The 12,363-nt window shown below is 56.8% G+C and overlaps 1 protein-coding gene across 1 annotated transcript in view; it reads right to left on the reverse strand.

The window, feature by feature from the left end:
- The window catches only part of DLEC1 (DLEC1 cilia and flagella associated protein), a 44,008-nt gene that overhangs the window by 14,087 nt on the left and 17,558 nt on the right, over positions 1-12,363 (reverse strand). Inside the window, exons 10-19 of the mRNA XM_070391604.1 lie at positions 11,326-11,418; positions 8,547-8,637; positions 7,561-7,723; positions 6,324-6,516; positions 5,554-5,612; positions 4,822-4,981; positions 4,391-4,484; positions 4,053-4,183; positions 3,798-3,956; positions 2,176-2,315 (exon numbers count right to left, since the gene is read on the reverse strand). Coding sequence (XP_070247705.1) covers positions 2,176-2,315; positions 3,798-3,956; positions 4,053-4,183; positions 4,391-4,484; positions 4,822-4,981; positions 5,554-5,612; positions 6,324-6,516; positions 7,561-7,723; positions 8,547-8,637; positions 11,326-11,418 — 1,283 coding nt within the window. The remainder of the gene's footprint in view (positions 1-2,175; positions 2,316-3,797; positions 3,957-4,052; positions 4,184-4,390; positions 4,485-4,821; positions 4,982-5,553; positions 5,613-6,323; positions 6,517-7,560; positions 7,724-8,546; positions 8,638-11,325; positions 11,419-12,363) is intronic.

Here is a 12,363-nt window from a genome sequence, read left to right on the forward strand (position 1 = left end):
TATCCCCCCAGAAGGATGGGGTGTGGGTAGATCCTGCAGTAACCTTGGGCCTCTCAACTATCATGGAGGGAAAGCAACCAAACAGATAGAGCCTAGTCCTTCATGCCTATTTACGAATGAATGAATGGAATGGCTTGTGTAGCTGGCCAGTGTGGGTTCCCCTTGCTGCTTGACTTGGCCTGTTTAACCCCTTTGACAAGGCCCCTTCCTCTTACCGGGTCAGGTAGCTCCGTCCTCTGAGGGTTCACACCTGCACTCCGTGGGAGAGGAGTGCTCACAGCTACACCCACACCCACTGACTCAGGGAAAAGTTACACCATTAGCTCCTTATGCAAATCAACTTCCTCTTCCATTTAAAAACAGGAATGGGCAGCCAAGGATTACTAGACGTAGAAGGAAAACCAGCGAAGGAGAAGGACTCTAAACCAAAATCTGAGGAAACAAAAATTCATTTCCTTGGGGAAACGTAAGAGGCGGCTGCATCCATAGATAATAACATGACTATAAAAAAAGCAAACGATCCAAGAACAAAAAAAACTTGAGATTTCAAAACATGGCTGTCAAAAGAAGGGCATCTATCAAATTAGTGAAATGCAAGGCCAAGGCCCTCTCCCCGAACAAGAAGCAAAAACACTGAGAGGCGGAAAATATGAGAAAAACGGTTAAATTCATGCAATATAGATCCAGCAAGGCTTCTTCTGAGACAGACCCTCCCCAGTCACAGGGGGTGGGCACATGACCCAAAGAGAACCAATCAGAGCCTACCGCCAGCGGAGAAAGCCAGCTTCATCTTTCACGGAGGTTAAGCTGGGAGTGTGTGAGCCTGGAGTTCTAAGTGGACCCCTTCCTCAGGGCAGAGTGGCCAAGGGCCCCTCTCTAACAGGGGAGAGAAAGGCCAACAAAGAGAGAGGAGCAGAGCTGAGGGTTGGGGAGGGGCCGGGGTGGGGTAGAGGGAAGGCTGATGGGAATGAGAGAGAAGCAGAAGACCAGGCAGGGGGAAAGGCGGGAGCCCCTGCCGTCAGCAGGGCGGGGCTGCCCAGTCACATGCTCCACTTTGTTGCCTAGCCTGGTTGCATCTGTGTTTCCATCACCTGCGCCAGGAAAATTCTGATGAACACAAGATCCTTTAAGAAGAAAGATCAGGAATCGAAAAGGGAAGGAAATCAGCAAAGATGTAAAGGCGTTCACCCTGATGAGAAGACAGACTTAACCTTCATTCATAGTCCAGGTCCTCAGGGTGCCACGCAGGACCCGAGAGGAAAAGACGCACACTCGGACCTGTGCTGTGACCGGGGAACGGCACATTCGAGCGAGACACACTGCTGGTATTTACTCCCCCGTCAGATGGTCAAAGTATAAAATAATGAGTTCCTATCTGTTGCTGTGAGAGTGTGGGGCAGTGGGCAGCCTCATAGACTGTAAGTGGGAGTATAACACGGCACAGTATTTTTGGAGGATCCATAAAGGTTTAAAATGAGCATTTAAATGTTTTCATGACGAAATACACGCAGAAATGACTGTAAAACACAGTGTAAATACATTCCGTTGAAAAAATAAGAACACCCGTGTGCCACTGCTGCTCAGCTTATTACAGAATATTTCCACCGGGCAGCCTAAGGAAACCAATATTACTCTTCAAAATAATGTGGGAGGGGGCCGAGGCTGTGGATGACTCAATATTTGCAGTGATTGGATAATTACGAAGGTAGGTGCTGGGTACATGGGGGCTCATTATACGATTCCATTTTGCATATTTAAGGAATTTTCTGGAAGGAAGGAAGGAAGGAAGGAATGTCACTAATAACCGTTGAAACTTTCGTGTGTTCCTCCCAGAACCAACGGCATTCACTTGTTTAAATAAGCCACGATTATTTTGTGTCTGTTCTCCTGTTGAATATTGACTGTTTCCAGTTTTTCACTATTATGAACAGTCGGGCCCTGAGAACTCCCATATGAGCACACGGCTGCCACTGCACACGCGTAAGTCTCTCCGGGAGTCACGGGGTAGACACATATTTTACCATAATGGGCATTTTCTGTAATTTCCAAATTTTATAGAATAAACATGTATTAACACCTTTAAATTCTGAAATGTCTACAGATAAAAATTACACATCACATATGTGAATAGACTAGGATTATGCAGAAAGTGTGTTGTAAGGGGCCCCCCCTTACCTCCAGGGCCCGTTCACCACCTCCAGCACCAGGACCGTTTGCAGACACTGGGCTTGACGAGCCTCCAAGGTGATGTTCACCCTGCACTCCCCCAGAGGGTGCACCTCGCCGCCGGAGGGCTCAATGTCGAAAGGAGACACCTGACGGGGAGGTCACTTGGAATTGCAGAACTTGGGGCTGGCCATGCCCAACCAGGGTCACCCCAAGCTGCCCCCAGCTCGTCAAAGAGCCACACAGGATACAGAAGGCGGCAGGTGGGAGGGGGAACAGGGCTGCGCAAGAGTCTCAGGACTCAGAGGACAAAGACCGGGTCTCCAAGTAAAGGAGGAGGACCCCAGGCACTGGCCAAGATCTGAGGGGTAAAAGGCAGAGGGAGGCAATGGGGGGGGGGGGGGGGGCAAGTGGACAGCAAGACAGGAAGCAGTCAGAGGAAGGTGCCTGCACCAAGCAGACCAGGCCAGAGGCTCACAGGTGCAGCGACAACCTGAGGCAGCTCCCAAGGACTTGCTGCCGCTGTGGGCGAAGAGTGCAGTGACCTAGGCCCGGCCAGTGTGCTCAGTGGTTGAGCATCGGCCCATGAACTAGGAGGTCACAGTTCAATTCCCGGGATGCAGGCAGGCTCAATCCCCAGTAGGGGGCATGCAGGAGGCAGCTGATCAATGATTCTTTCTCATCATTGATGTTTCTCTCTCTCTCTCTCCCCCTTCCTGTCTGAAATCAATAAAAAAATATTTTTTTTTAAAAAGAGTGGATGGCCGTAACCGGTTTGGCTCAGTGGATAGAGCGTCGGCCTGCGGACTGAGAGGTCCCGGGGTTTGATTTCCGTCAAGGGCATGTACCTTGGTTGCAGGCACATCCCTAGTAGGCGATGTGCAGGAGGCAGCTGATCGATGTTTCTCTCTCATCGATGTTTCTAACTCTCTATCTCTCTCCCTTCCTCTCTGCAAAAAATCAATGAAATATATTTAAAAAAAAAAAAAGAGTGGATGGTTTACCGCTAACTGTCGCTGGGGAGTAACAAGGACCGTGGCTTGGCCGTCTTCGGGATCGCGCATCATACAGTCAAGTGTGATGCCACAGTGTGAGTGTGGGGGTGATGATACTTTGCCACCTTTAGTATTTTCTTATTTTACAGGAAAAAGAAAAGGGCTCTTTGAATGGAAATGAATCTTGAGTTCTCTCTTTTCGGAGCCTTTCGTTTGGCGGAGGAGCCCAGGCCCAAGCACCACCTGGTGGCAGGTATTCAAACTGCAGGCACACTCCCTGCCTGAGAAGTTGGGGACCCCGGGGGTGAGCCCACCCAGCCGGCCCCTCCCTGGAGGCCTGGGGAGCTTCCTGCCCAGCCCAGCTCCCTATTATCTTCCTGACTCAGGCTGCTCTGACCGAGGGAGAAACCCAGGTCCTATTTCTGCATCCGACTGGCAGAGCAAGTAACAGGAAAATCCTGTTTGGGGTCAAGTTCTGCTGCAGAAAGGACCCGCCTGCTCGGAGATGGGGAGAACTGGGGCCGCTGCCCTGCGAACGTCACCAGGCAGCGTCTCCTCTCCCGGCCCCCACCCTCTGCAGGCCCCGCCCAGGATCCACCGTTGAAACGGGGCACAGGTGAGTCGGCCCCGACTTACGCCCTCCTGCCTCTCCTCCAGGCAGACCGTGCTCTCCTTCAGGAGCCACGTGGCCGAGAGCGGGCTGGTGTTCTGGATGCGGACGCACTTGGTGGCCTTGCGGCCCAGGCGCAGCAACCCGAACTGCAGGGCCGAGACGCTGATGACGAGGGCCGGCCCCTGAGACACACGGGGCCCATCACTGGGAGTGGGCTCTGTGCCCCCGTTTCTCCCCCCGCCACCCCCCCCACCCCCGCCCGGCCCACCCAGCTGCACCTTGAACGTGGCCTCGATGTGTAGCACCACGGGCCAGGGGGAGTCTTTGATTTCACACAGCAGGTCCTGGCTTGTGGGGCCGGGGACGCCGCCTGTGAACTTCAACTCAAAGTCCTCGACCTCACTGGACGCTGGGGGAGGGGGAGAGAGAGAGAGAGCTGAGAAAGGAAGCAGAGGCAGGTTCCCGGGTACCTGGGCCTGGGTGCCTGGCCTTCGCCGACTTCTTGCCCGTGGGTGCCGGGCTGCTGCTGGAGCTGATCACGGGGCACCGGGAACCCGCACAGGCCCCGCACGCAGGCCTCCCGCCCCAGCCCCGGGCGGGCCCCGCCTCGCAGTACCGATGGTCCCCATGCAGGGCTCCACTTCGATGATGTGGCAGTCGCAGATCTTCCCCCACATGTACCTGATGCGGGACTTGCTGTTGTTCCACATCTGAAAGACACACCCCAGCTGTCAAATCCGGGCCTGTGGAGGGACACCCTCCCAGCTCAGGCCAACAGCACCCACCCCACACCACAGGGCTTGTGGGCGCCAGATCCTGCCGAGGACCCGTGAACACAGGAAGGGGCTCCCCAGTCCTGTCGCTTGGAGGATGCTGGGAAGCCGGTACAGGGACAGGCGCGCCCAGCCCAGCATCCGTGCAAACCCAGTTGGTCCCGGGGCCCAGGGACCCATCCTCTGTGAGGCGGGAGGCGGCCACCGTCCGCCCCTCCGGCCACCTTCCCCTCACAGCTGCGCCAGGGCAGCAATACCTGTGCCAGGGCCCTACCCTAAAGTCCTTCTTCACGTTCAGGCCGATGTAGTTCTCCCCGGGGATGATGAGGGCGTACGGCTCCAGGAGGATCTGGAAAGGTTCCGCCGAGCCTTTCACCTCGACCTCCAGGACGATCATGTCGCTCGTGGTGTAGCAGGGGTTTTCCAGGTCGGAGCTGAACACAGAGCACCGGGAGCTTGGAGACAACAGCCCCGAGCGCAGCCCTGCCCGGCCCTGCTTCTGCCCCAGGTGTCTGGTCTTGTGAAAAGCAAACAATCGCCTACCACGAGCCCCCTAGATCAGACCCGCCAGTCAGCGCCCTGAAACGGTGATGAATGCCTGTGGCGGCCACAGCAACTCAGGGCAAGGCCTGGGCCAGGGCCACCGCCCCTGCTGCCTCCAGGGACCACAGCGGGGGCGCCAGCCTGGGATCGCTACGGGGCTCCGGCTGCAGATCCCTGGCGATTGTCTAGGGGGCACTGGTAGCAATGCCCACCAAGGGGCACAACCTCCCCCCCACTCCCAGGGGCCACCAGCCTGGCTGCCCGGTGATAACAATGAACCTGGGCTCTGTTCCCTGCGTGCTGAGCCCACACCAGGCCTAGGTGCCAGGGCCAGGCAAACGGGGGGGGGCGGGGGGGGGGGTCAGGTGGCTCCTTCACCCCTTCCCGTCACCCTCCCTTGCAGCCCCACGGGGAAGGCAGGCCCCACTCCCCAGCTCTCATCCAGGGCCCGGGCCCTGCTCACCCCTCGAGCTCTGGGACATCCTCTATTACCATCTGGAAAACGCTGTGAAAATCCTTCAGCTGCAAGACAGACACAGCACCCTGGAACCCAACCGCATGCCCGCCTGGCCACCCCAGAGAAAGGCTGCGGCCGAGGCCCCAGAAAGGCCCTGAGGGTGCTGTTTCCCTGCGGGGCTCCCACCACCGAGGGAAGAGGGGTGGCTATGGGTGTGCCCCCCCGCCCAGCTGAGCCTGGGGAGCAGGGAGAAAAGGCTCTCCAGACCCCAACACTGCTCCCAGTGTGTCCCCGGCACCACCCCCTCCCAGGACAGGCATTGAGCGGCTGGATGCTGGGCTGAGAGGCAGACCTGCTGACCTCACCTGCGGGACCCTGAGCGCTCGCCTTCCCGCCCAGCGCTCATGCCCTCTCACCCGGGAGCTGCTAACCTCGCCCTCGGGCCCTGCGCCTCTCGCTCTCGGGGGGCTGCTGGGGGCTCCACAAGGATAGGGACGCCCTTGACGGAGCTGATACCAGGGACCCCAGGCTGAGGAATGGAGGCCAGGGTCTGGCTGCAGACGAGGTGTGTGCAGGAGCAGGAGCAGGAGCAGGAGCAGGCAAGGCGAGGGTCTTCACCCTGACCCCGCACATCCTCCGGCCCCTCTCAGCCAGCGTCAGCCTCCCAGGGCGCGGGGATCTGGCCAGGCCCCACGGCAACGGCTTCAGCGTCACCAGAGAACATGCCCCGAGGGTGCCACTACGTGACCCGCTCATGCGTGACCCGATCACGTCACCTGGTGAGGGGAAAAGCTCAGGATGAACTCGTGGTCCGCGAAGGGGTTGAGGGTGCCCCTCTCGGGGGTCATGGCGAAGGCCGTCTCCCTGTCGGGGCAGCTTTTGATCCTGTCCGGGCTGTAGGTCTCTCCGGGCATCAGGGCCTGCAGGTTGGGCACCATGACCTGCCAGTGGAAGGCCAGCTCCACGTGCCTGTGAGGTTCATGGACAGCGGGTCCCGGGTCAGGTCCCAGTTCTGTCTGGAACAGGTCCTCGCGTCCCTGCCCGGCCTGGCCCCCCTCCGCCAGGTCAGCCGCAGGCCCTGCCCGTGGAGGAGCCTGGGGAAGGCGCAGCACGTGGGTCAGGGGTCCAAGCTGGAGGCCCCCTGAGAGAGCCCCCTCCCCCCGCCGCCAGCAGCTGGAGGTTAGGGCCCCAGGGACGCGGGAAATGGCACACACAGGGAGTCATGCTCCAACCATCGCACTGCAGGGCTCTGGATGCCCCCAGATCTCAGGGAAGTGTCTGCAGTGTCTCCCACCACATGAGAGTTGCCACATCGACCCCCCCCCCCCCCCCCCCCCCCCACTCTCCAGCTATGGCCTCCCAGGACCGCTCTGGCCGGAAAGGTATGTGCCCCCTGGCTGCCAGGAGCGGTACAACTCCATGGCAGTGGGAAGGGCGGGACTCCGGGTGCCGCTGACGGCCGCTGTCAGCGGGAGGGCGGCAGCTGGGTGACAGAGCCTGTGTAAGGCCGCGTCACCAGGCTGCCAGACCAGGAGGCTCCGTGGTCTGTCCTGGTGCAATGGCAGTGAGCACTGGACCCACAGGCCAGTCTGTCGGACCCTGGGACTTGAGCTGCCCCCCATCCTGGGCAGGGCAGGGACGCTCTGGAGCCCCGTTCCTGGCTAAGGATGGTCCAGGATGATCAACGCTGCCCCATGTAACCGGCGGCGATGGAAAGATATCTGCGCTGTCCAGCATGAGGCCACCAGCTACAAGTGCAGTTGAGGACTTAAAATGTGGCTGGAGCCACTGAAGACGTGAGTTTTTAACTTTACTGAACGTCCATTGATCGCCACTGAAATAGCCACATGTAGCTAGTGGCCATCACGCTGGGCAGCAAATCTGGATCCCTCCGTTCTGTGCCCAGACTGCTCCCTGGCCCCTGGCAGGGACCTGCTGCCTCACTGGCTCTCGGGGCCTGGAGAGGAAGGAGAAGGGGGGTGCGCCAGGGGGCTGAGCATCGGGGTCACTCACGTAGCGTTTCTAATAAGCAGCTGCCTCCTCGCTGTGGACTGAAGGTTTTCAGGCTCAAAGCGTATGAAGTGCTGGGCTGTTAAGTCCGTGAGCTCTCCAGGCTCTGGCTGGCTTTTCTCCCCAGAAATATAGACCAGCTCCAAAGCAACCAGCTGCCCCATTCCTGACGAAACAGGGTGGCCAGGTTTCGCCAGGGCTGAGATCAGGACCCTCTGGCCGAAGGCTGTCGCAGGACCCATGCTCCCACCCACATGCAACTTGGTCATGACCCCGGGAATTGTACACAAGAGAACTGGGGGCCATTAACACATAGATTCACGTCCCCACGTCTTCACAGACCAAAAGGAGGTGATTCTCACAACCTAGCACGTTGCAGACACTCAATTAGTGCTGGCTGAGTGGAACTGGATGGATGGATGGACGGACAGGTGGGTGGACAAACAGATGATGGACAGATGGAAGAAAGGCTGGGTGGAAGGAAGGTTGGATGGAAGAAAGGAAGGACAGACAGATGGGAGGGAGGGAGAGAGAAAGGGAGGATAGATGGATTGGACAGAAGAAAGGACAGACGGATGGGAGGGAGGGAGAGAAAAAAGGTGGGTAGATGGATGGATGGAAGGAACAAGGGCATCTTGAAATCCAGCAGGATGCCCCTCTAGCCCTATAGGAACCTAGAGGTGCATCTGGGTTGTTTGTATGAGTCACTGCTAACTTCCCAGAAGGAGCTCAAGGTGAGTTTCAAGGTGAAGGGTAAAAGGTTTTGCCCAGGTTTCCATCTGTCTCCCACTAGAAGGCTTCCTGGGACTGTCCCCAAGGCCACACTGGCTTGGGTCTCCAAGGTCTGACCAGAGCGAGAGGCCCCAAACTAGACCCTGGTGCACGGAGGCTGCAGCAGCCCTCATGGTACCCCCTGATGCCCAGGCCAGTGCGGCAGCTTCCGGACCCCCACCCACCCCACCCCACTCTAGGCACACACGCCAGCCCACCTGACGTCACCAGCTCCTTTATCTGGCAGTTGTCGCACGCCATCACGAAGGTCTGCTCTGCCTTTCCAAAGCTCGTTGGGAGAAACCAGACCTGGGGGAGACAAGGCTGCCCTGTGGCCTCCCACTAAGGGGCTTCCCCCCACCTCCCAGGCTCCTCTTCTCTGACACGCACCCCGTCTCTACTGCCCTCCCTGCCGCTCCCCCTCCTACCGAAGGCCAGGAGTTTCAGCTGCTGCTCCACCCCAGAGTAATGTCAAAGGGATACGAAGAGCCAGTTCACAGGGACCAACACACACATGACAACATGTGCAACCTCATTCAAAACGTCAATGAAAACCACCCAGGACAAGAGGTTTCACTCTTCGTAGTGGCAGAGAGCAGGACATTAGCTCTCACAAATGCTATGATGTGATATCTTGATTTTCTTCAACGTCATCTAGAGGGACGGGTGAGGGTTGGTTGGAAGAGGTGGAGGGACGTATGCAATAAGGTTCGCCAAGAGCTCACAGGCATGAAAGCTGGGAAATGAGAACACTGTGTTTTAACATGTCCAAGCCCAGCTGGTGTGGCTCAGCTGGTTGAGCGACATGCCATGCACCAGGTCCCCGGTTCAATTCCTGGTCGGGACACATGCCTGGATTAGAGGTTCGGTCCCTAGTTGGGGGCGTGCAGGAGGCAGCTAATTGATGTTTCTCTCTCATCGATGTTTCTATCTCTCTCTCCCTCTCCTTTCCTCTCTGAAATAAATAAAAACATATTTTTAAAAAACAACCTAAAAATGTCCACGATAACGGTTAAAAATATTTGGAGAGCGTACTGTATTGGCAGGAGTGTGAGGAGACAGACACACGTTGTTGTTGGAAGTAGAACTGGTACGATCTACACGGTGGGGATTTGGTCAACATGTATCACAGTTATGAGCAGAGACCACCCCAGTCAGCACCTCCACTTCAAAGACTGCATCCTGCAGGCAGATCGTATTTGCCCAGACTGATGTATGCGTAAGTTATGTGCAAAAATAGCCAGAGATCAGAAAACACTCTTCATGGTCATCAGTAGGGAACAGCTGAACTCCTGACTGTGGTTCGCTCACACGGTGGGATACTGCGCAACTGCAGCAACATAAGGACGATTTCTAAGGGGCATCGCCAAGTGGAATCACACAGGACAGAGCAGGGGTGGAGTGGGCAGCCATGGGTCCGAAGGAGAGAAGGGAAGAAAGAGCGAGTGATCTGCTGGCTGAGGCATCGCATGTCTCAGGAAGGGCACCCGGAAACCTGGCGAGCGTGTGGCCTCTGGGTGGCTGAGGAACTGGGGTGAAAGGGAGCATTTCACTGTTTATCTGTTTGTATCTTTTGAGTTTTTAAGTGTGAATTTACTTCTTAATCGGAAATATGAATAAATTTTAAAACAAACAGACCCCCGAACCACCAATAAACAAAATACAGGAATGCAGAGCCAGGCCAGCGTGGCTCAGGGGTTGAGCGTCCACCTGTGAGCCAGGAGGTCACGTTTGATTCCATTCCTGGTCAGGGCACATGCAGGCTTGATCCCCAGTAGGGGGCGTGCAGGAGGCAGCCAATCAATGATTCTCTCTCATCATTGATGTTTCTCTCCCTCCCTCTCCCTTCCTCTCGGAAATCAATAAAAATTTATTTTAAAAAAATACATAAGGAATGCAAAGGGAAAAAAACTCTCCCCTGACTCCCTCACTGCCCCCCACAGACTCCTGCTGCGGCCCTCTTCCTTTTCCTGGGGGTCCTAGGAAGATGGAATGAGGGGGGCATCCTGGCCTGGTCAGAGGTGACCAGTCCCAGTTCCTTAAAGCCATGGTGAGGCTCTGACAAGGCCTGGGTTACGCCAAGAGGATCCTACCCGCCCCTCAGCAGTAGGCAAGGACTGACAAAGCCTTACTATGCCCCTGAGTCGGGGAGGGAGACAGGGACAGGAAAACATCCCATTTCTCAAAGGCTCTTCTGGGGAACCAAGGAGCAGGTGTGATGAGCAGAAGGGAGCACTTAAAGGGGCCGGTTTGGAACAGAGACGCCCACAGCCAGGGGGGTCAGACTCTGAGAGCTTCTGCAGAGGCTCAGAGTAAGGTCTAAGGAAGGCGAGTCTTGCTGACTATATAACTGAGGATGAAACAGGAAAGAGAGAACCAAGCCAGTCATCACCCAGGTACCCCCTTGGGGAGGGGGGTGTCTGAGAGAGACTGAAGAACCATGGGAAGATCCTGGAAGCAGCCTGGATGCTGGTGAAAGTGACCCCCAGGCTGACAGTGCGGACAAGCCATGCTCAGGTATCACGACGGAGAAGCTAGGGCAGTGATGGCGAACCTTTTGAGCTCGGCGTGTCAGCATTTTGAAAAACCCTAACTTAACTCTGGTGCCGTGTCACATACAGAAATTACTTGATATTTGCAACCATAGTAAAACAAAGATGTATATTTTTTATATTTATTTTACATATTTAAATGCCATTTAACAAGAAAAATCAACCAAAAAAATGAGTTCGCATGTCACCTCTGACACGCGTGTCCTAGGTTCGCCATCACTGGGCTAGGGCTTTCGGCACTTCCTTTGGGAGAGAGGCCATAAGCCAGTCAAGTGACGTCACCCCACAGAATGCAGGGACATGCTCCTCCACAGAAACCGCCCAGTCTGGGACCTGGGGTGGGAGTGGGCATTTGGGTCATGAAAACACAGAGATGACGAAATCATGCAAGCCGTTGAAGAAATAGCCATGACCAGTCATTCGGAGGAGGAAATACATGCCCTACCTCCATCAGTATCTCCTTCCCCGGAGCCAGCTCGAACACCGAAGGCATGATCCCAAAGGGAGGATGCTCAGCGAAGCCAGAGATTGTGATGGCCTGAAAGGAAAGCAGGTTACACAACAGCTGTGGAAGGAACTGTTGTGTAAAACTCAGTGTTCAGATTGCACCCTTCTCTCCTCCAAACTTCTGTTCAGCAACGTGAAGGATCTTAAGGATCACCAGTCCCTGGTGAATGAAGCAACCGAGGCTCCTTCATTCCACCAGCATCTGCTCAACCTTCACTGGGCACCAGATGAGGTCCTGAAGGTTAAAGTCAAGGACACCGCAGAGCCACTGACAAGGTTGCCACTGACAAGCGTTTCAGACACAAAGCAGGAGGCCTGAGACACGGCCTCACCTAGGAGGTTGGATCCCAAACCACAGTCCTTGCCCTCCTACAGCGCCCTCCGTGGCAGGCGCCAGCTTCCGGGTCTGTCTCCATCCCCGATGCACCTCTGCCTATAAGCTCCTGAGTCACAAGGACAGCTGCCATCCCGTCGGCAGCCCAGGTGCCTACAGCCCAGGGCCTACAGCCCAGAGCCTACAGCCCAGGTGCCTACAGCCCAGGTGCCTACAGCCCAGAGCCTACAGCCCAGGTGCCTGCAGCCCAGGTGCCTGCAGCCCAGAGCCTACAGCCCAGGTGCCTACAGCCCAGGTGCCTGCAGCCCAGGTGCCTGCAGTCCAGGTGCCTACAGCCCAGAGCCTACAGCCCAGGTGCCTACAGCCCAGGTGCCTACAGCCAGGTGCCTACAGCCCAGGTGCCTACAGCCCAGGTGCCTACAGCCCAGAGCCTACAGCCCAGGTGCCTGCAGCCCAGGTGCCTGCAGCCCAGAGCCTACAGCCCAGGTGCCTACAGCCCAGGTGCCTGCAGCCCAGGTGCCTGCAGTCCAGGTGCCTACAGCCCAGAGCCTACAGCCCAGGTGCCTACAGCCCAGGTGCCTACAGCCAGGTGCCTACAGCCCTGGTGCCTACAGCCCTGGTGCCTACAGCCCAGGTGTCTAC

This window comes from Myotis yumanensis, unplaced genomic scaffold (assembly GCF_028538775.1).
Source record: "Myotis yumanensis isolate MYYU_CA2020_CCGP unplaced genomic scaffold, mMyoYum1.0.hap1 SCAF_14, whole genome shotgun sequence".
Lineage (NCBI taxonomy): Eukaryota > Metazoa > Chordata > Mammalia > Chiroptera > Vespertilionidae > Myotis > Myotis yumanensis.